The sequence below is a fragment of the Empidonax traillii genome, unplaced genomic scaffold (assembly GCF_003031625.1).
Source record: "Empidonax traillii isolate 1590-97213 ecotype Southwest subspecies unplaced genomic scaffold, ASM303162v1 scaffold106:size2091409, whole genome shotgun sequence".
NCBI lineage: Eukaryota > Metazoa > Chordata > Aves > Passeriformes > Tyrannidae > Empidonax > Empidonax traillii.
The window spans coordinates 4,307-23,139 of record NW_020955299.1 but is presented as its reverse complement, the minus strand read 5'-3'; the positions used below and the strand labels follow the sequence as shown (position 1 = coordinate 23,139).

The 18,833-nt window shown below is 59.3% G+C and overlaps 1 protein-coding gene across 1 annotated transcript in view; it reads left to right on the top strand.

Moving 5' to 3' along the window:
* AGRN (agrin) overlaps nucleotides 1-17,801 on the top strand; it is a gene marked incomplete at its 3' end in the record, with an annotated part of 51,264 nt that extends 33,463 nt beyond the window's left edge. Inside the window, exons 3-4 of the mRNA XM_027882573.1 lie at nucleotides 7,151-7,171; nucleotides 17,754-17,801. Coding sequence (XP_027738374.1) covers nucleotides 7,151-7,171; nucleotides 17,754-17,801 — 69 coding nt within the window. The remainder of the gene's footprint in view (nucleotides 1-7,150; nucleotides 7,172-17,753) is intronic.
* Nucleotides 17,802-18,833: the final 1,032 nt, after the last annotated feature.

The window sequence follows — 18,833 nt, the reverse complement described above, 5'->3', positions numbered from 1 at the left end:
TGGGAATGCCATGCTGCAGGAAGGAGATCCTCTGGGACCGTGTGCTCGGGCTTGGCAGCAGCGAGCACGAACTGAGGGCTGGCAGAGCAGGGGGGGGGCTGGCTGCCTGCCTGCCTGCAGAGCCTGCTCCATGCCCTGGGGCGAAGGGATCCCTGTTGGTGCCCACATGAGCGCTGCTGACACGCAGCTTGCCCCTGCTGGGCACTGTGACCCCGCCTCCTGCTCGGAGCGCGGAGCATCCTCCTTCCCCACCGCATCGGCGCTGGATCCTCTGGATCCTCGGCTCCCGCTGCCCGCGGAGGGGGATGCTCAGCGTTCTGCATCTGTGCCCAAGGGCCTGGCTGGCTGCACAGCCCTGCCGTGAACAAGGCTTGCCTCTCTCTCTCTCTCTCTCTCTCTCTCTCGTGCTCCTTCTCCCTCCCCTCTCCCTCAGCCCAGGGCATCTGTCTGCGTTGCTGTTTGGGCTCCCCAGCAGGCTGAGGATGCCTTGCCTCCCTTTGAGGGTGCCCCACTGGTGCAGAGGGGCTCCGGAGCACAAACAGGGCTTTTATTCCCTGCTGCTGGGAGCTGCCAGGCCTGGCTCCCTTCCCAGAAAGCGGCGCTGGGGCCGAACATAAGCAGCTATTGTGTGAGCCCCGGAGACCGAGATCTGAGAGGGGATCCCGCCTGCTGGAGGGACTGCAGAAAGGAGCCCAAGGAGCACGGGAGATTTGCAGGCTCTCAATTATGCTCCTCTCACCAAAAATAATGCGGGTGCGACTCCTCCTTTGACATTCGAATCGCTCCTCCTTTGACATTCGAATCGCTCTCCCCCCGGGGGGGGGGTTGAGGGGGGTGCTCTTACAGTCATTTCGTGTCTAGCAAAGACTGAGCCCTTTGTCTTCAGGGCTGGAGGAGGAAATGGGGGGAGAGTGGTCTTACAGTAAGGCCCTTCTCCTGGGAGGGTACCCCAGCTGGGACTGGGGTCCCTCGTGTCATCCCAGTGTAGGGAATGGCACTTGGGACAGGGATGTGCTCCAAGGTGACAGAGAGGGGCGATGCCGGTGGTGTGTCACCCTCTCCTGTTCGGCCTTGTATCCTCCTGGCTCGTTCCTCTCCCTGAAACACGCGTGGAAGGTGGTTCTGGTGGGGGTTTAGAACTCAGGCTGCTGCTTCCTGGGATTTTCTGTCCCAGTGGGATCGCCCACCAGTCTCCTGAGCACGGACTGTTGGTCTGGGAGGAGATGAGGTGGCCCAGGACTGCCTAGCTGGATCAGCTCCCCTCTCCTTCCTGAGGTGGGATCAAAGCCTGGTGGGGTGCAGGAAGGCAGAGTTGGGAAGATAGTCTGGTACAGGTTAGAAATTCTGCCTGTGAGTTTATCTGAAGAAGCTGGAGCTCAGCACGAGGACAGAGAGATGATTTAGTGAAGTGGATTAGGTGGGAAGTCGTCCCCTGACGCAGAAAAACTTGTGCAGCACGGGAAAAACCACGGCTCTTGATGCCACAGGGGCTGGGAGGGGTCTTGGCTCTGAGGTGGCTCGTGGCTTTTTTGTTTTGTGCCTCGGTTTGGGTCTCCCTGTTCTGGGCCACAGCCACAGCTCGAGGAGGACCTGATTGCCCTGATTTCTGTGTCTGCCTTCGATTGGTCTGGATCCAGCCCTGTAATCCAAGGAAAATCACTCCACAGGTAGAACACAAGCGAGGATGGCTGGGCCTGGAGCCCCTGCCAGCTCCTCTAATCAGCCTGGAGTTGTGGGGGAAAGGAGACGAGTTCCTGGAGCGCCTCGTGCCTGTTTTCCCCCCTCCTGAAAGCAGGGAAGGGAGGGAGGGGGGGGTGTGCTAGGGAGCTAATTGTGAGGCTGTTTCACGAGTCATTTGGCCGTGATGAGCCGCGCTCAGGAAAGTGGCTTTTAGGCTGAGCTTTTCCTGGCTTAATCTGCCCGAGTGGTGCTCAACAGCCCGGTGCCTCGCAGCCAGCCAGCCTCGTCTGAGTAAACTTTCCCTGCCTTCAATAAAAACGTTTGTGTAGCAGAGACTCTGCCCTGGAGGGTTGGGTTTGTTTTTTTTTTTCTTTTTTTTTTTTCTTTTTCTTTTCCTCCCCCTCCACCAGCACAGCCCCAGTACCCAACCCACGGGCAGCTTCTTAAGAGTGTGTGTGTGTGTTTGGTGGCGGCAGAGAGGGGAAAACCTCAAATCCTCGCAAAGCAATTACTGCTAATGAGACACTTCCTACACATCTGGTTTCAATTCTGGCTGCCGGTTTTTTTTTGGGGGGACTGCTCTTCAGAGCTCGGGAAGGGGAGGAAGGTGGGGAAATCCCCTGCCTCCTCCTCCTCCTCCTCCTCCTCTCTCTCCAGCAGCACCCCCTCCTTCCCTGCGTGGCAGTGGGGATGCTCCTGGCTCCCATCTCGTTTTCCAAACCTAAAAGGACACCCAAAAATTGCAGCTCACCAGGGAGGCTGGATTGCAGCAGTTGTTGGATGCTGATGGGCTGCCAATTGATTGATTTGTTTTTGAGAGCGACTGTAATGTGGTTAATTAGTGTATAATTTACAAGAGCAGGGGGACGGCTGGATGCCCCAGACTTAAGAAAGATTCCTGAATTAATTGCCAGCTTGCAAAGGACAGGGAGAAATCCCGGGGTTTCATCTGTGGAGGGATTTGGTATTAAATAGATGGAAGCTGTTTCTGGCTATCCTGACCTTTTTCCAGCCCTTTTTCTCCTTTGCTGGATACAGGGGATGCAGCAGAGCATCCCATTCCTGCTCCCTCCTGGCACTGCCTGCCTGCTGTGGCTGGGAAGGAGATGCTGGAGTGGCCCTGAGCTCTTCCCAAAATCCCACTCTGGCCTCGGGTGGATTAGCTAAACCCCCCCGGGGCTCCATCCCCACTTTCTGTCTGTTCTCTTGGAATGCCAGATCCACAAGGATCCTGGGCCCCTCTGGCTGCTGGTTTTGGCAGCAAGTGCCTTGTTATCTCGGAGCAGAACATGGCCTTGGAGCAGGATGCAGAGAAACAGTAGGGAGGGTCACAGAGAGGGGGATTTCAGGAAGTCTGTGTCGCTTTTGTGCACCGAGCAGCGGGAAGGTGGCGTGGGAACCCTTTGGCTTGTTTCCTTGGGAATGAGGCAGCCCAACCTGGGCTCCCTGGCAGGCTTAGCAGGGATGTTGGTGGGAGGGCAAAGGCAGCATTGTGCTGCTGGGCTCCTGGGATCCATCAGGGATCCCTCTTGTGGCTCCACGTGCTCCTTTGGGAGCACTGTCACCTGAGGGAGGGGTGCAGCTGAGCGATATCCATCCTTCCCCCTTTGAGGGAAGCCTTGCAGAGGAACCCCCTGCCCTGGGGTTCACCCCCCTGTTCCATTATCAGTTGTCCTTCTGCAAAGCCTCCTTCCAGACCTTCTTCTCCGGTTTGGGATCCCCAGGCTGGGTTTTTTTTCCGGAGCACAACTGGCCTTGCTGAGCTCTGAGCCGTGTGGTGGCAGGGAGGTGGTCTGGGATGCAGTGGGTGAGTGACTCAGGATCAGAGCTGTTAGTCAGGAGATGGCAAACAGCAGCAGCAGCAGCTGTGTGTGTGTGGGGTGACTCGTCCAAGTCACATGTGGTTTCCCAGAAAGTGCCACTTTTCCCGACACAGGGAAGGAGTAAGTCCAAAGGCACGTCCTGGGTGCCTCAGAAGGGAAGGGAAGGGTTGCTTTGTTCCTGGCTGGCATCCCCAGGCAGGGCACCAGCACCAGCCTCCTGCTCTGCATCACATCTCTGCACAGCTCAGGCTTATTCCCTCACTCCAAGTGTGTTTCTGTCCAGGAAAACTTTCCCCCTGCTCTCCTTTCGGGTTTGGTTTTATTTAATACGTAGCAAAATAAACTTCTTTCCCCCTTCTTGATGTTCACAGCTGCTTCACTGAGGGGGAAATCAAAGCCCAGGGAAATTTGCTGGAGTTGAAAGGCGGGTCAGGCCCAGGGGCTGCTCAGCTCAATTGCCCTTTTGTTCCAAAAAATGAGAGAGAGAACATGTGCACCCTGCTGGAATGGTGGGATCTCCTGGGCCTTAGGAAGAAGGAGCTGTGGGGTGGAAGGAGCTGGTGTGGGAAGGGGCTGGGATGTCCATCCAGCTGGAGATGTGTGGGTGGATGTTGCTGAGCCACAGGAGCAGTCTGGAGTCTCTGTGAGTCACTCTTGGCTTGGGGCTCCTCGGGGTCAAGTGTCCAGCCTGGCTTGTGGGTGCATCCCAAGGCCCTTCACCCTCCTGGGATCCTGTTCCTCACCCCCAAACTGGGGCCAGCAGCACTCACAGGGGGCACACTGACCATTTTCTCCCCACCTACCCCTCATCCCACGTGCTCCTCCCTGTGCTCTGCCCCAGGCAGCCGGGTGGGATTTGGCCCTGGAGCAACAATCCCAGGGCTACAGAGCTGCAATTCCCACTCCCAGGAGCTGCCAGCTCTGTGGGGGGGCCTGGCCAGGCAACTTCATCTTCTCTTTGTCGCCGTCTGAGTCTGGCTGCTCCTGGTTTTCCCCTGATTCTGAAAAGCAGCTGCTGTTCCTGGAACATCGGGGCTTGGATCCTGCTTGGGAAAGCTCCAGTTGCTGTGAGCAGGCACTTCATCACCCAGCACAAAGCCCTGGCTGACCCCGAGGGGTCTCCACACCCCAGTGGGACCTACTGGGGGTGTCCAGAAGCACCACCTCCTCTGCCAGGTGACAGGAGGATGTGATGGAGGTAGCACCACGCACATAATTTTAATTTAGAGGCCTCAGAGCAAAGGGAGAGAAGGGAGGGAGCGCAGCCAGACACAAACATTTCATCTGCACCGGGATTGGTCATGGGGTCTTGGCTTTCCTTTCTGTTTTTCTTCCTCTTTTTATAAATGAAACAAAAAAAAAAAAAATCCCAAAATAACAGTGCTGCTCTGGGATATTTTTAATCTGGTTTTTCCCCCCCCTCTCCTCCCTCTCTTCCTTTCTTTCCCTTCATCTCCCAACAGGTTCCAGCAGACAGGGCTCCGGGTGGCCAGTGGAGGAGGCAAGCACGTCACTTCCTTGGCACGGGGCCGTCCCCAGCCCTCAATGCTCACTTTGTTTTCTCCCCTCACGGTCCCCAGCGAGCTGTCAGGGCTCTTCACAGTGTCACATTACCCACAGCCCACGGCTCATTGTGGAGCTGCTGCTAACGTGACACGCAGAGCGCCGGGGTGGGGTGTGGGGGGGGGCTCTGCACCCCTCAGTGGGGCGTTGGGTGTTCCTGCTGCACCCTTGCCTTCCTCATCCCGTGTTTCCTCTGCTGGGTGTCCCATCCCTGCCTTCCTCCTCCTCTCTTTCCTCTGCTGGGTGTCCCAGCACTCTCCCTTTCCCTGGGAAGTCACCCACCTTGTGTCCCCACCCTGTCCAGCCCCGGGGGCTGGGTCTGCCCTCTCTGAGTAGCCTGGGGAGCACCACATGCTCCGAATTCCACCTGTTTGTAGCTGTGGTGTGGTGCTGTGAGCAGGCAGAGCAGTCTGGGCAGAGGGAGGGACCCTCTGTCAGGAACTGTAGGGATAAGACAAGGGAGGAAGGGGGTTCTAACTGGAAGAGGGGAAATTTAGGTTTGCTGTCCTTCCCTGGGAGGGTGGGCAGGCCCTGGCACAGGTTACCCAGAGAAGCTGTGGCTGCCCCATCCCTGGAAGTGTCCAAGGCCAGGTTGGAGAGGGTTTGGAGCAACCTGGGCTAGTGGGAGATGTCCCTGCCCCGTGGCAGGGGGTTGGAATGAGATGAACTTTAAGGTCCCTTCCAACCCAAACCATTCTGTGATTCTATGAATAGAAGAGAGGGGTTAAGAGTTGGATTTCACTCTGGGAGATCCCCATGTCCTGGTGGGATGAGGACCTGGCTGTGTGACAGCTCCTATTTCCATAGGCATCTAGAATGAATTCCATAATGGTTACAGGGCTTCCCTCCTGCCCCACAGATAAATAATCTGTGCTCAGTAGTGATTATTAAAATGCTCAGCTGCTTAACCCTTAACCTTCTCTTTCATCACGTCTGTTGGGAGCCTTGTTTCATCTGCTGGGGACCTTGTTTCATCTGCTGGGGACCTTGTTTCATCTGGTGCTCTGGTTTCCTCAGCTTCCAAAGTGACTCCAGACCCAGGTGATGCGTTTGGACAGGAGGGATCAAGCTGTGGTGGGAAAGGGTTGAGTGGGAAACATCCGATCCTTGGGGAGCTGTGGAGAGCTCCAGGCTCAGCTCCTCAGCTCTTCCCAATGTGTTTGGTTTCAGGAAAACATCTACTGGCACGACAATCCCTGAAATTTAACAGTTAATGCAAGTTCTGAGCCTTTGGCCAGGCTGGGACATTCCCCAGGGTCTCCTGGAGCCATCCTTGCTGGCTCCTGGTGGATCCAATCCTCGTGAGGATCAAACCCAGCGTGCTTGTGTTGTGTGGCTGACAGCCAGCAGTCAGTGCTGAGGTGTTCCTGGTGGGGTTTGTGTTGTGCTTTGCTCACATTTGGTGTTCTGGTTCCGTTTGGGCAGGGTTTGGGCTGTTGCAGGGTGGGATGTCACCAGTACCATCAGGAATCCCGATGTTTTCTGGCCCTCTGGAGATTTGGGAGCCCCTTGTGCTGTTAAAATGGGCTTAGAAGGTGGGGATGGGGATAAACTCAGAGGGGGGCAAGTGATGCTCCTGAAATGAGGGTTAACAGGGGAAGAATTGGGGTTTACTGGGTAAACTCAGTGTGTTCCTGTGTCGCAAGTGAAGATGGCAGTGCCAGTCATGCTATCCCTCTGCCCCTGGTCCCTCACAGCCACACCTGGACTGGGGTGGGTCTCCAGGCGCACAATTTGTGTCCTGCCACGTGTGGAAAACATCCCTGTGTCTCCTACCTGGGAGCTGTTGGTTTTCTCCTGCGTCTTCCACGTGAGATTGCTGGGCCAGGGATAAAGAATTCCTGCCCGGGATGAAGGTGCCAGCAACCCAGCCGTGATCTCCTGGGGGGATTTGGGAGCTAGTGCCTGATGCTGCCTGGAAAGGGCTGGAAGAGGAGGATGGAAGTGCCCCAGGGGGAAAGTTGGTAGCAGAGCGCTGGCGGAGGGGGCTTGGGGAGGAGGAAAGCTTTGGGTCACCTGCCTGTTTTCTTGCTTGTTTCTAACTGTTTTGTTCTCTCCTTTTTCTCCTCCCCTGCTTTCTAAAGAACATAGGAAGCTTCTTGCTGGTAAGTGGTGGTGTGTCATGCAATTAAAAAAAAAAAAAAACAAACCAAAAATCACCATTTTTTCCATCCACCATCAGGTTAGTCCGTGTCATCCTCCCATCCACCCCGGGATGTGCTGGAGCAATAAGGATCTCCTGGAGGTGGGTACAGCACACCCACCCCACGTGGCCTCTCGGCTGCAGGGGTGTGTTGTGCTCCCCTCCAAGGGAGCTATTGCTTTTAGATCACAGTTTGAAGAGCTCCCTTCCCCTCTGCCTCCAGGTGGCCCAGCCTGAAGTTGGCCAAGGGGGCTCATTCTGGTCCCTCTGGCAGCTCCCTTCTGGCATCAGAGCCCCTGGAGTGCTGTGGGTGTGAAACTGTGATCTAAGGACACCTCCACCTTAGTGCTTGTCTCATCTCTGACTCCATCCTCAGCCTCTCACCTTCACCAGTGTCCTGGGGAGGGTGGTGGTGGGTGGGGAGAGCACCCCAAGCTCGTCCTGGGGGTTAAAAAGGGCGAGCTGGGTGGCTGATCCGGCCTGGGGTGGGGGTTTGTGGCGTGTGCTGCCCCGATGGGGTGAAGGAAGGAGGGCAGAGCCAGCGGGTCCAGGGGCAGAGGGGGCTGTGTGGCCTCACCCTGGCTGAGCTGTGAAGCTGCAGGTGTGGAGCAAGCACCCCACAAAAGGGAGGAGGGTGTGTGGGGTGTGTGGCTGCAGCCTGGCCCGGTGCTGCTCCCCTGGCATTCCCAGTGCCGCTCCCCTGGCATTCCCGGCGCTGGGAATCCCGGCATCCCCGGGATCCTAGCAGCCAGCTCCCTTTGTTTGGTGGCTGTGGATACAGAGGGTGTGGAAGGAAGGCTCTTGGCATGTGTTTGGGGCTGGCAGTTCATCCCACACCCTCCCCCTGCACGCATGAACTTTCGTGGAGGGTGGGACGAGTGCGGTGCCTCCCGGTGCTCCTGCCCCTCTCCAGCACCCCTGGGCAGCCACCCTGCTGTGGCCACAGGTGCCAGGTCCCTGTTTGCCATGGATAGGCTGCCACCCTTGTCTTAGAGGTAGCAAAACCTGCACCGGTTTTAACTTTGGGGCTGCTCCTCTGCCCGCCCTTGGGCCCCTCAGCTCGCCTCAGGACCTCTGTGTTCACTGCTGCCCCACATTCACGGTTGGATGAGCAGCTTTTTGGGGTGATGTGGGGTAATTGGGAGCTGGGACAGCTCAGCTACCCTTGGTCTGGGCACTGTGCTGGCTGTGCCAAACCTTTTGAGCCGAGGGGAAGGGAGTAACCCCAGGGGTGCCCCAGCTGAGGCTGGTGAGCCGATTTAAAGCTGTTGCTGCTGCGTTTCCTCCCTGCTCCGTTGTGCCCCTCCGTTCTGTATAACCTGTAGGTTCTCCTGGAAACGTGCCCTCCTGCAGCGAGGCTGGAGAGGGAACAGAGGGGACATAAAGCTTCCACGCTCCTGGCTTGGCCCCCGGAGCCCGGCAGGAGCAGATGGAAGCTCTCCAAGCCAACAGCATCCCCTGCCGGCTGATGCTTCCGTGGGCCTGAGAGGGAGGAACGAACTCCTCCTGCCTGTTCCCCGGTGGGAGGGTGTTCTGCTGCCCTCCTGGGTGCCAGCAGCCCCCACCGACGGGGTGCTGGCAGTACCACAGCTGGGTGCCACCTGCCTTTGGCTCTCACGGGGCTGGTGGGCAGGAGGAAAAAGGCTCTGGGCTCCTGGGAATGAATGCCCGCTGCCCTGGCTGTGTCTCCATCCAGCAGGAGCGTTCGTTGTGTTGATGTGATTTTAGGGCTCTCTAGGTGGTTGCTGGCAGGGCCCTCCCTCCATCCACTGCTGCTTTTTTCCCCACTCTGAGCCATTCCCCACCCCACTGCCGAAGGATGTCCCTCACTGTCTGGAAGCTCTCTGGCTGCTTTCCCGCTGGGAAGGTGTCCAGAGTGCCAGGGATCCACGGCTAATTTTAGCCTGCTGGGTGTTTGCTCCAGAGATGTGCCAGGGGTTTATCTCACCGTTGTTTTTCTACTGGTTTTTCCCCCCCCCTGTTTCCACCTCCCCACGCTCCCAGATCCCTGAGGAACTCTGGCCATGCCAGCTGATCCTCGCGGCCCCCTCGCAGATGGACAGGCTGACATCAGCTTGCAGAGCAACTGCTGCGTGTGTTTTTTGGGAGAGGGTTGGCAGGAGGGATGTCTTGCAGCTCAGCAGCAGCACCCAGGGAGGCCCAAGGCTTGGACCAGTCACTCCCAGCACCTCCAGTAGCCAGGCAAGGCTCTTTTTCTCTGGTGGAAGGAGTCGATGCTGTCGCAGTGGTCACAAGGTGATAAAAGTTCAGGGTGTTTGGAGTGTTTGAAGGGTCTGTTTGTCCCCCAGCGAGGGAGAGGCTTCCCCTTCCTCATCATCCCTCCCTGTGGGTCAGTGGGGATGCCCTGGGCAGCCCATCCCTGTGCCAGTAGTGATGCCCTGGGCAGCCCATCCCTGTGCTGATGGAGGTGCTGTGGATACCCCAGCGCTCTGCTCTCTTCGAATGGAGTTTCTTGCCTCTCGGCTGGCGTTCCTTTGCGGCGGGAATGGGTTGGGAAGGGCGGCAGATGGCAGTGTGAGCCTGCGGGAGGAGCCGGGGCTGCAGCCCGAGGCATCCCGGTCTGTGCAGCCGCGGGGCTGGGGCTGCAGGGGCAGCACCAGGAGAGCTCAGGGGACACTCTCGGGGGCCTTTTTGCCCAGCACTGTGCCCTCTCCAGCCTGGGGGACCTTTCCCAGAGCCCTGGCAGCACCAGGAGGGCCGAGGTTCTCCTGGGAGGCATCATAATCATCAGAGACATCATTGCATGTGAGGAGCCGGGTGGGAGAGAGGATCACAGGACGCTCTGAAGGGACCCCACAGGGGTCATTAATGGCCCATACAGGGATTGAACCCACAACCTTGGCATTTTTAGCACCAGATTCCAAGTATCTGAGCTAGACCCAGGTCAAGGGTGGGTTTTTTTGGGGTGCTCATGGGGAGGGGGACACACCTGCTAACAGAGGGGCTGCCTGGCAGTGGCAATGCAGCTTGAGCACAGGCTGTGTGGTGTGCAGCTCCCCCCCAGCTTGGAGAAGGGCCTGCTGTGCTGGGAAAGGGTGACCTGTAGCCCCTGGGCAGGCACATGTGGCCCATTCCATCCCCAGGCACCCCTGAGGACAGTCTGGGAGGTGCTGCATGCTCCAGGAAGGGTTTGTTTCAGGACAAAGTTATTAAGCGGTGAAACCTCCCCCGCCTCTTGAGAAGAGATAGCCCTTATCCAGCACTCCCTGGCATGTCTGTTTATTGGGAATGGTGTGAATTAACAGCCCTTTCCCTCCCAGCACACACGCCAGGCCACCCCAGCCCCCCGAATCCCCGCACCCGCTCCCTCTCGTCTCCCATTGAGAGCCTTTAAAAGCTCTTTATTTCCAAGTGCTGCTCAGCGGGAGTCAAGCTGGGTCCTGCCAAGTGTTAAATGAAATAATTAAAATCCCCACTTTCCCCCCCTCCCGCTCCTTTCTCCAGTAATGCTGGTAATTAGCCTGTAAAACTGCAGGAGGGGATGGGGATGGGAGAACGTGCAAGCGCCTTCTGCAGGCTCCCTCTTCCTCCTCCTCCTCCTCCTCCTCCTCCTCCTCCTCCTCTTCTCCCTTCCCCGAGGAAGCACAAAATGGCTCTCTCCAGGCACTGGGTGCTGTCAGATAAATCCCAATTAGCTCCCTGCCAAACAGGATTAGCGAGAAGGGAGCCAGGTGGGGGGATCAGCCTGGCAACAGCAGGAGCTGGGGGGGCTCCCACCCGGCGATGACTGGCAGCTGTCAGTCAGTCAGTCAGTCTGTCAGCTCCCAAAGTAGCTCTGGTTTCGGGTGTTTCAGGCTGCTGTGTGGCAGCTGGGAGGCAGAAATGGGGAGGTGAAGCAAAATGAAGCTGTGTCTGCTGCTGGTGTTGTCCCTTTTCCCGAGGAACAGGGTGCAGAGTGAGGTGCCCTGGACTCCCCTCCCCCTCAGTGTGAGGTGAGGGATGCAGGGCAGTGTTGTGAGGGTCCTGCTGCTGTGCCCTGCCAGCTCTGGGCTTCAGAAACAAGAGGGTGAACCCACCATCCTGCCCCGCTGCTCTCAGCCAGCTGCACCCAACCCCTCCTGCCTGCTGGCCCCGTTTTTGGCACCAGCCACCACATCAGAAATAAACCCATTAACAGCCCCAGCTTTGAACTGCCTGGTGACCACACGGGGCCCTTAATGCACTGAACACTTTTCTTTTGGGAAGCTGGGCAGGGGGGCAACGTGGATTAGCTCAAACAGAATGTTTTGCTTGCCAGTGGTAGGGGAACAGCAGCTGTGTGTGAGTGGTAAATTGGCCGGCTGTCCCTTGTCCCTCCCTCTTCTCTCCTGGCAGATGTGGTGGCTTTCTGCCTCTTGCACCCTGCTGGGGATGAGCATCCTCTGGACACCTGCAGCCTCAGCCAGGAGGAGGAGGAAGGGGAGAAAGGCTGTTGGTGCAGATGTGCAGTGTTATCAGATGGGAATGGGGATCAGATGGGGATGATGGGAATGATGGGAGCTGGACTGCTCTGGTGTCTCCCCAGTGCAAACGGCTCTTCTGGTCATTGAGTGTCACCCAAAAGACTCGCAAGGGGCAAAGGCACAAGCGTTTGTCTTCCCCAAGGGGATGATGAGCCTGTCTGTCCATGCTGGAGTTTGAACCTGCCATCCCCCAGGACACAAAGGCTGTTCAGATCCCAGGCAGGGCTGCCCCTAAAAGTGGCCCCCAAATGGCTGGAGGGGACAGAGCCCTGGCAGACCTGGGAAGAAAGGGAGGACTGTGCGGTGGCTGATTTGCATGTGAAAACATGCGCGGGGAAGATGCAAATGCCCTCGCTTCCCTCTGGGGAATTGTTCAAAGCCAAGCCCTGGGCCTTGGATTGCACGTGCTGGGATTGCCTGGCTGTGAAGCCCCACCCGGGGAGGGGAAGGATGTGGAGCAGGCCAGGAGGGAAAAGGGATGCTGCTGGGCCAGTGCCCTGGTGAAGGCATCGGGCAGGACTTTGGTCCCAGGACACAGTGGAAGGATGCAGGACCGGGCCAGGTGGCCACACAGTGACCAAGTGGAAGAGAACAACAGGGCATTCTGCTCATTTTTTGGTTCTTTTTTGGGAAGCTCTTATGTGATGCTTCTCATGTGATGCTCCAGGAGTTCCCGTGGGGCTGTGGTGGCCGGGGAGGGAACCAGAAATGGGGCAGCAGTGACAGGGACTTGAGTTTGTGCTTCAGGGGAAAAAAATACTGTGTTGGAGGCTCCACCCTCTGCCTGGCAGAGGGCTGTGCTCCTGAGGGGGCTCCTGAGGTGGCTGCCAGCAGGGGTCTGCTTGGCAGAGACAGCCTGGCAGAGTGTTTCCTGCTGAGCCTTCTCAGTAGCACTTTGGGCTCTCAGGGGCTCTTCCCAGCCTGTGTGTGTCTGAGAGGGATGTGTCCCAGGGTGCCCAACCATCTGCCTTCCCCCTTGGACACAGGGCCATCAGCCCCCTGCTCCTGTGGGCTCTCCTGGCTGGGTGGTTGGGATGCAGCAAGCTGGGATCGTGTTTTGGAGTCCCCAGGGAGAGGAGGGAGCAACGCAGGTTTAAAGAGGAGCAATCCCCGGGACGTGACTTGGATTTCCCTGAACACCCACACCTCTGTTCTCTGCTTTTCTCCCTCCCTGTTCTGCTCTTGGCAAGTTGCTCTGGCAGTGCTGGGACACCCGGGATGCTCCCAGCCCATGGAGAGGAGCAGCGTGGCTTCCTGGTGTGGCTGTGGGGCACAGCCCCTGCCTGTGCCAACCCCCCCAGACCTGCTGGCTGGTGGTGCCCCACTGAAGGACCACCCAGCCTCCTCCACATCTCCCCGTGGGAGGGGAGGGTGGGTGGATTCTTTGGTGTTTTGTGTCCCTCGGGCTCCAGGCGAGTTGCCAAGGTGAGGGAAGGAGGGAGCAGGCGGGGCTGGGAGTGGGACCTGCAGCTGGCAAAGGGGTGTTCTCTCCCCGTCTCAGGTTGTTGGTTTTTTGGAGGAGTGGGCAGGCAGGAATGCTGCTGGGCAGCCCCTGCAGGCCTGTAGCTGCCTGGAGGAGGGAGCCACAGCACCCAGACATCCCAGTGGGAGAGGAGAAGGCCCTGGGTCTGTGTGGTGGCTGCTGCTGTGGCCAGGAGGAAGCTGTGCTTCCCTCGCTGGCTGTGGCAGCTGCCTGCTCCACGTGGGGACAGGAGGAACTTGAAGCAGCTTCTCTGCAATGAGCTTCCCAGTCTGACCACAGTGGGGTTGCCCGCTGCCACGTCTCCACAGTGTTCATCCTGCCCTTTGAGCACAGTGTGGGGGGGTTGATGATCTTGCCTTGCCTTGCACATGACACAGCTGGATACAGAGAGCCCCTCCCCAGCATCTGAGGGACAGGGGAGGCCACAAGAGCCCTCCTGTCCACTGGCTTGGATGATTACACAGCCCTGCCATTCCAGAGGCTGGTTTGAGTCAGCTCAGGCTGTGTTCAGGTGGTTCTGTGACCGGAGGACCTTCCTCTTTCTGGGTTTTTTTGTGCTCTCTGGAGCTGCTGTCTCCCTCCATGGTGGGGAAGAGCTCAGCCCTGTTTAGTAAGGACTGTGGTGCCTTAGAAATGAGGTGGCAGGTCACGGTGCCCTAAATGTGGGGTGCCAAGGGCAGGGAAATGGCTTGCTGGGCACTGTGTGTTTTGCCAGGAATGCTGTCTCGCCAGAGCATCCACCTGAGTGGAGAGCAGGGATGGAGTGGAGCTCCTGGGAGCCCTGACTGGTCAAGTGGGCCACTCAGGCAGTGGTTGGACCTTCACTCCAGCAGGCTCTTAGCCCTGACCTCCCTCTGGCTCTCAGCCCAGCTGTCCCCGTGGCACCTTTGCCAGCCTTGCTGGCAGCATCCTGCCCAAGGGCAGCAGGAGGAGGGCACAGGAGCAGGCAGGTAGGGAGCGGCACAGGATGTATCTGTGTCCTGGCACATCTTCTCTCCCCTCTGTGCTCTCTGGCAGTGCCAGGGAGGTCCCCACAGCTGAGTCCTGCTCCTGCTCCCCGGCTGTTCGTCTGAACCCCTCCCTCCACACCCCATGTCCTAAAAACGGCAACCAGGCGTAGCTCTGCTGTCCCTGGGGGTCTCTCCGGGGTGGGCGATGCTGGGTGGTGGGAGGAAGGGAAGGCGTGAGCGGTTTCCCCGCCTCTCAGCATCTCGAGTGGGCGGGCGGGCTGGGGCGGGGAGATGGGCTCGCCCCCTTCCACCCTCCCACCCTTCCACCCTCTGCCCGCCGGGATTCACCCCGGCAGGGGGGCAACCAGGAGGGGAGGGGAGGGACCCGTCGGGGCGGAGTGCCGCGCCCTCGCCCTGCCCACGCGTGTGTCCCGGGGGAGCGGGGGCAGCGCGACCCCCGCCGCCTCCCGCTCTTTGTCTGCGCCGCGCCCCTGCGCCCCCGCTCCCCTTTGTTGGCCGCCGAGCGCTCGGAGGGGCTCGGTGTGTCCCCCCCGCCTTCCCCTTGCCAGGGTCGAGCCGAGGGGCGGAGGGAGGGGAGCAGCGAGGAGGGGGGGGACACGGGCGGGGAATCTCCGGGACGCGGGGCGGGCGCTCCGGGTCCGCTCCGTTGTCTCGATGCTGCGCGGCCCCTTCCCCGCGCGTGGGGCGGGCGGAGACCGCCGGGATTAGGGGATCCATCCCTTCATCCACCCACCCACCCACCCACCCACCCATTCACCCAGCCGCCCGCCCAGGCAGCTCCCATCGCTCTCCCCCAGCGCCGCTCCATGCCGGGCTCCACGCGGGGCCGGGATCTCTCCGGGAAGGGCTGGCATGTCCCAGCGGCGTGAGGCGCGGAGCCGGCCCCCTCCGGGGAGGGTGCCCGTGCCGAGGGGGCCGAGGAGGGCTGTGGCCCCTCGCTGCTCGCCGGAGGGTTGGGAAGGTGCCGGGGAGCCGGCGGAGGAGGGACGGCGAGGGAGCGCCGAGCGCCGGCTGGGCGGGAGGAGCGGAGCGCAGCGGAGCGGGGATGGATGTGCCGCGGCTGTGAGAGGAGCCCTGGCGTGGGAAAGGGAGCGTCTGCCTTCGGCCGGAGCGTGGGACAACTGAGCGGCACCTTTCGGGCATCTGCTCCCGGGATCTTGGGCTGCTGCTCCCGGAATTTTTTGGCCGCGAGGACCTGCGGAGGGTCGGAGGCTGCTGAAGGTGGGAGCGCCTGTCCCGGAGGAGAGCGCGGACAGCGGGGGAAGCTCCGTGTTTCTGGAGCGAGGATCTGAGAGCTGAGGGGCGGCTGCCGGCGTGGTCAGACCCCCTCCCATCCCTGCCGTGAGGATATGGATTTTCCAGATGCTGCGAGCCTGAGGAGAGGGGTCCCGTGCTGACACCTTGTCCCAGCCCTGCTCCCGGGAGCCAGCGCCTCTTGGTGCCGTTCCCACACCAGCGGCAGCAACAGCAGCTCGTCCCCGTCCCGGTGGGCTTGGCCGTGGAACTTGAGCTCTCTCAGCGCCGGGGTTGTTGTTTGCTTTCTGCAGGCAGGTGTGGATTGACACCTTCCGGGCTGGCAGAGGGATTTGCCGAGCACGGGAGCGGTTCACGTCCCTCTGGAGCGGGCTCGGACCTCACCCCAAGCTGTGCCTCTGGGATATGGCAGCTGTGGGGACAAACTCCTGCCCCTGAAGGTGCACCCCCCCTTTCCCCCCCAAGCTCACCCTGCCCTCCTGTGAGCCGAGATGGGAACCTGTGGGAAAACTTAGGTTTTCCCGAAGACGCCTGGGGAGGGGAGGGAAGAGGGATCCATGTGAGCCTTGTGGCTGCTGTTTCTCGTGGATGGATGGACGGTGGGCTGAGCGTGGTGGCCCAGCATGACAGCCTGCCAGTACCCCATGGCGCCGGGGGCCCTGGAGCGGGACCGGCTGTACCAGCACAAGGTCTCCTTGGTGGTGCGGTACTTCATGATCCCCTGCAACATCTGCCTCATCCTCCTGGCCACCTCCACGCTGGGATTTGCCGTGCTGCTCTTCCTCAATAACTGTAGGTGTCCCCGGGTGTGTGGGAGGCCGGGGAGGGACAGGCAGGGCTCGGGTCAGCCGGGGCTCCCAGCGCGGTCTCATCACTCTCCCGCTGCCGCCCGGGGAGGATCCAGGGAGGTGACAGCTCCACAGCTCTACCCCACTTTTCCCTGCCGTGATGCTGGCCCAGAATGGTGAAGCAGAGCTGGGAGGGAGGGAGGGCGTGCGTGGGCCAGCCCAGCTCCCACCCTGCACGGCGCTCTCAGCTGTGCCAGCGCCCTCGGTGTGCCCTGTCCCGTCGCCAAAATGCCGTGCCCTGACGTGCTGATTGAGGTCTGAGCGTGGGGGATGCAGCCAGCCCGTGTGTGAGGTGGGGATCTGTTGGCAGGGCTGGTGGGAGGTGAGGGGGGCAAAGGTGGGCATCCTGCCCTGGCCAAGGACTGCTGCTCCCTCGTTCCAAGCCGGACCTGGGAGCCCTGTCTCTATATAGAGGTGGGAATGTGTCTCCCAGGTTCCCTGCTCTCTTGCTCTGAGGAATCAACAGAGGGTTTGGGGCAAGATGGGGCAGTTTTGCCTGAGGTTGGATTGGTAATCTGATCGCTGCTGTGGCTGAGTAGATCCCAATTTGGGCGTGGATCCATCCACGTTTTGCTGCTGTGCTCTGTTACCTCATCCTTGCACAGGTGCTGGTTTTTCCCTAGGCACAGCCTGTGGAGGAGTATTCCATAATGCAGCGGTGTCTTTGACCTCCTTGATGCTGGAAAGTGCCAAACACCTGCTGTGAGAAAAAGCCTTTAGAGGGCAGGCAAATCCTCCAGCTTGGCTCTGGGATGCGCTGCTTCCCCTGGAGGGGAGTGTTGTTTGGGGAAAAGCTGTGTAAAGCTGTAAAAACACATGGATGATTGGAAAAAGACTGGCAGGAGCAAGGCCCGGGTGACAGAGCGTGAGAGCAGTGCCACAGCCTGCCTTTGCTGCCCTGGGCACATCTCTAGGAGAGAGCAGAGCCCAGCTGGACACGGGGTTTAGGGTGTTCCCCACCCAGGGCGGGAGGGTCTGTGGAGATCTGAGCGGAATCTTTGTCACCCCCCTGCCCAGACATAGAGGGCTGGCAGGTGGCGAGGCTGTGCCACCTTCCCCTGGGACCTCCAGTGGTGCCCATGGGAGTGTTCACCTTCTGCTGCCCCAGGCTACCCCTTTCCCCCGCTTTTTGGAGGCTGCAGAGCTCCCCAGAGCTGCTCAGCCCACCTGAGCTGGTCAGTCCATGCCCAGGTGTGTGTGAGGAGAGGCACAGCAGGGCTGGCATCACAGGACAGGCTGAGACCAGCCCCAGCCCTGCCAGGCACAGAGGGCTGCTCCCAGATCCCACGCCAGAGATGCTCCATCGATACCAGTGGGAGAGCTGGAGCTCCTGGATCCCGTTCCTGCTGCGAGACCTCCCGGGGTGTTCCTGGGAGCCAGACCCGTTCGTGAAGGGCACGTGGAAGGGGTGAAATGCTGGTCCAAAAGCTGTGGACAGAGGTCTGGGGGGAGGAGGAGGAGGAGGAGGAGCAGGGAGCATCCCAAGGGACCTGCTGACAGCCCCCTGTTTTTTGTTTCTTTGCAGACAAGCCCAACAGTTACTTCACTCAGACGCCGCCGACGCCGCGAGATGGTGAGTACAACTCACTGCTGGAGCCCAGCCCTGGCGTTGGGATGCACTTGAGAGCAGGTTGAGCATCTCCTGCCTCCTGCAGCTGCTGGGGGAGCAGCATCTCCTGACCCACTGATCTATTTTTGCAGCTGCCTGGCTTGCTCTCTGTGCCACACCTGTGGGATCATCCCTCTGGGACGAGGGGAGGGCACAGCGATGTCCCTCGTTGCTCCACAGAAGCACAGCAACCCTTTTCCTACAGAGGGTTTCCTGGCTGGCTGTGGTGGAGGTGGGGAAGGGCTGGAAAGGGTCCCTCCCTGGCAGAGCAGGTGGGACAGCAGGTGGACTTGCATTTTCCCTGGACCGGTGATCCGTGCTTGTAGATTGCCTCTCCCCTGCGGATCCATCAGCACTGTTCTCACCAGCACCTCACATTATTGCTCAGGGCTTCCTAAACCCCTCTGATTTCACACAGACCTGGAGGAACCTTGTTTTGTTGTGGTTTTTTTTTCTTTTTTTTTTTTTTTGAGGCCAGGCTGTTATCAGTCCGTGGCTTTAAAGGCTGCTGGATGCAGGCAGGCAAGCCCAGGCTAAGATAATGTCATCACAGGAGCTTTGTTTTCTCAGAAAACCAGGCTTAAAATGCCCTGCCTTTGCTGGCAGGCTCTTGAGCCACCTTCCCCAGCCTCTCCAGCTTCACGTGCAGAGATAAGAACCCAGCAGGAAAAAAAAAAACCAAAAACCCAGCAGCCAATTAATAACCTGTTTGTTTCTTTTTCTTGCCTTTCTCTGGTGGGGGTGGGGAAGGAGGCGGGGGAGAAACGGATGCGAGATAAAATGTGATTAATCTATAATTGGACCAGAGGAGACATCTAAAGCCAAAATAAAAACTCACGTAGGTGTAACTCCTAGCTCAGGGCTCCAAAATATTAACAGCCCAGCCCATCCAGATGACATACTCCAGAAGATCCCCCCACAGGAGATGGAAAACTACCACCCTTGGGAGGCTGCCAAACGAGGCACCTCCGTTACGAGTCTCACAGGGCGTAAATG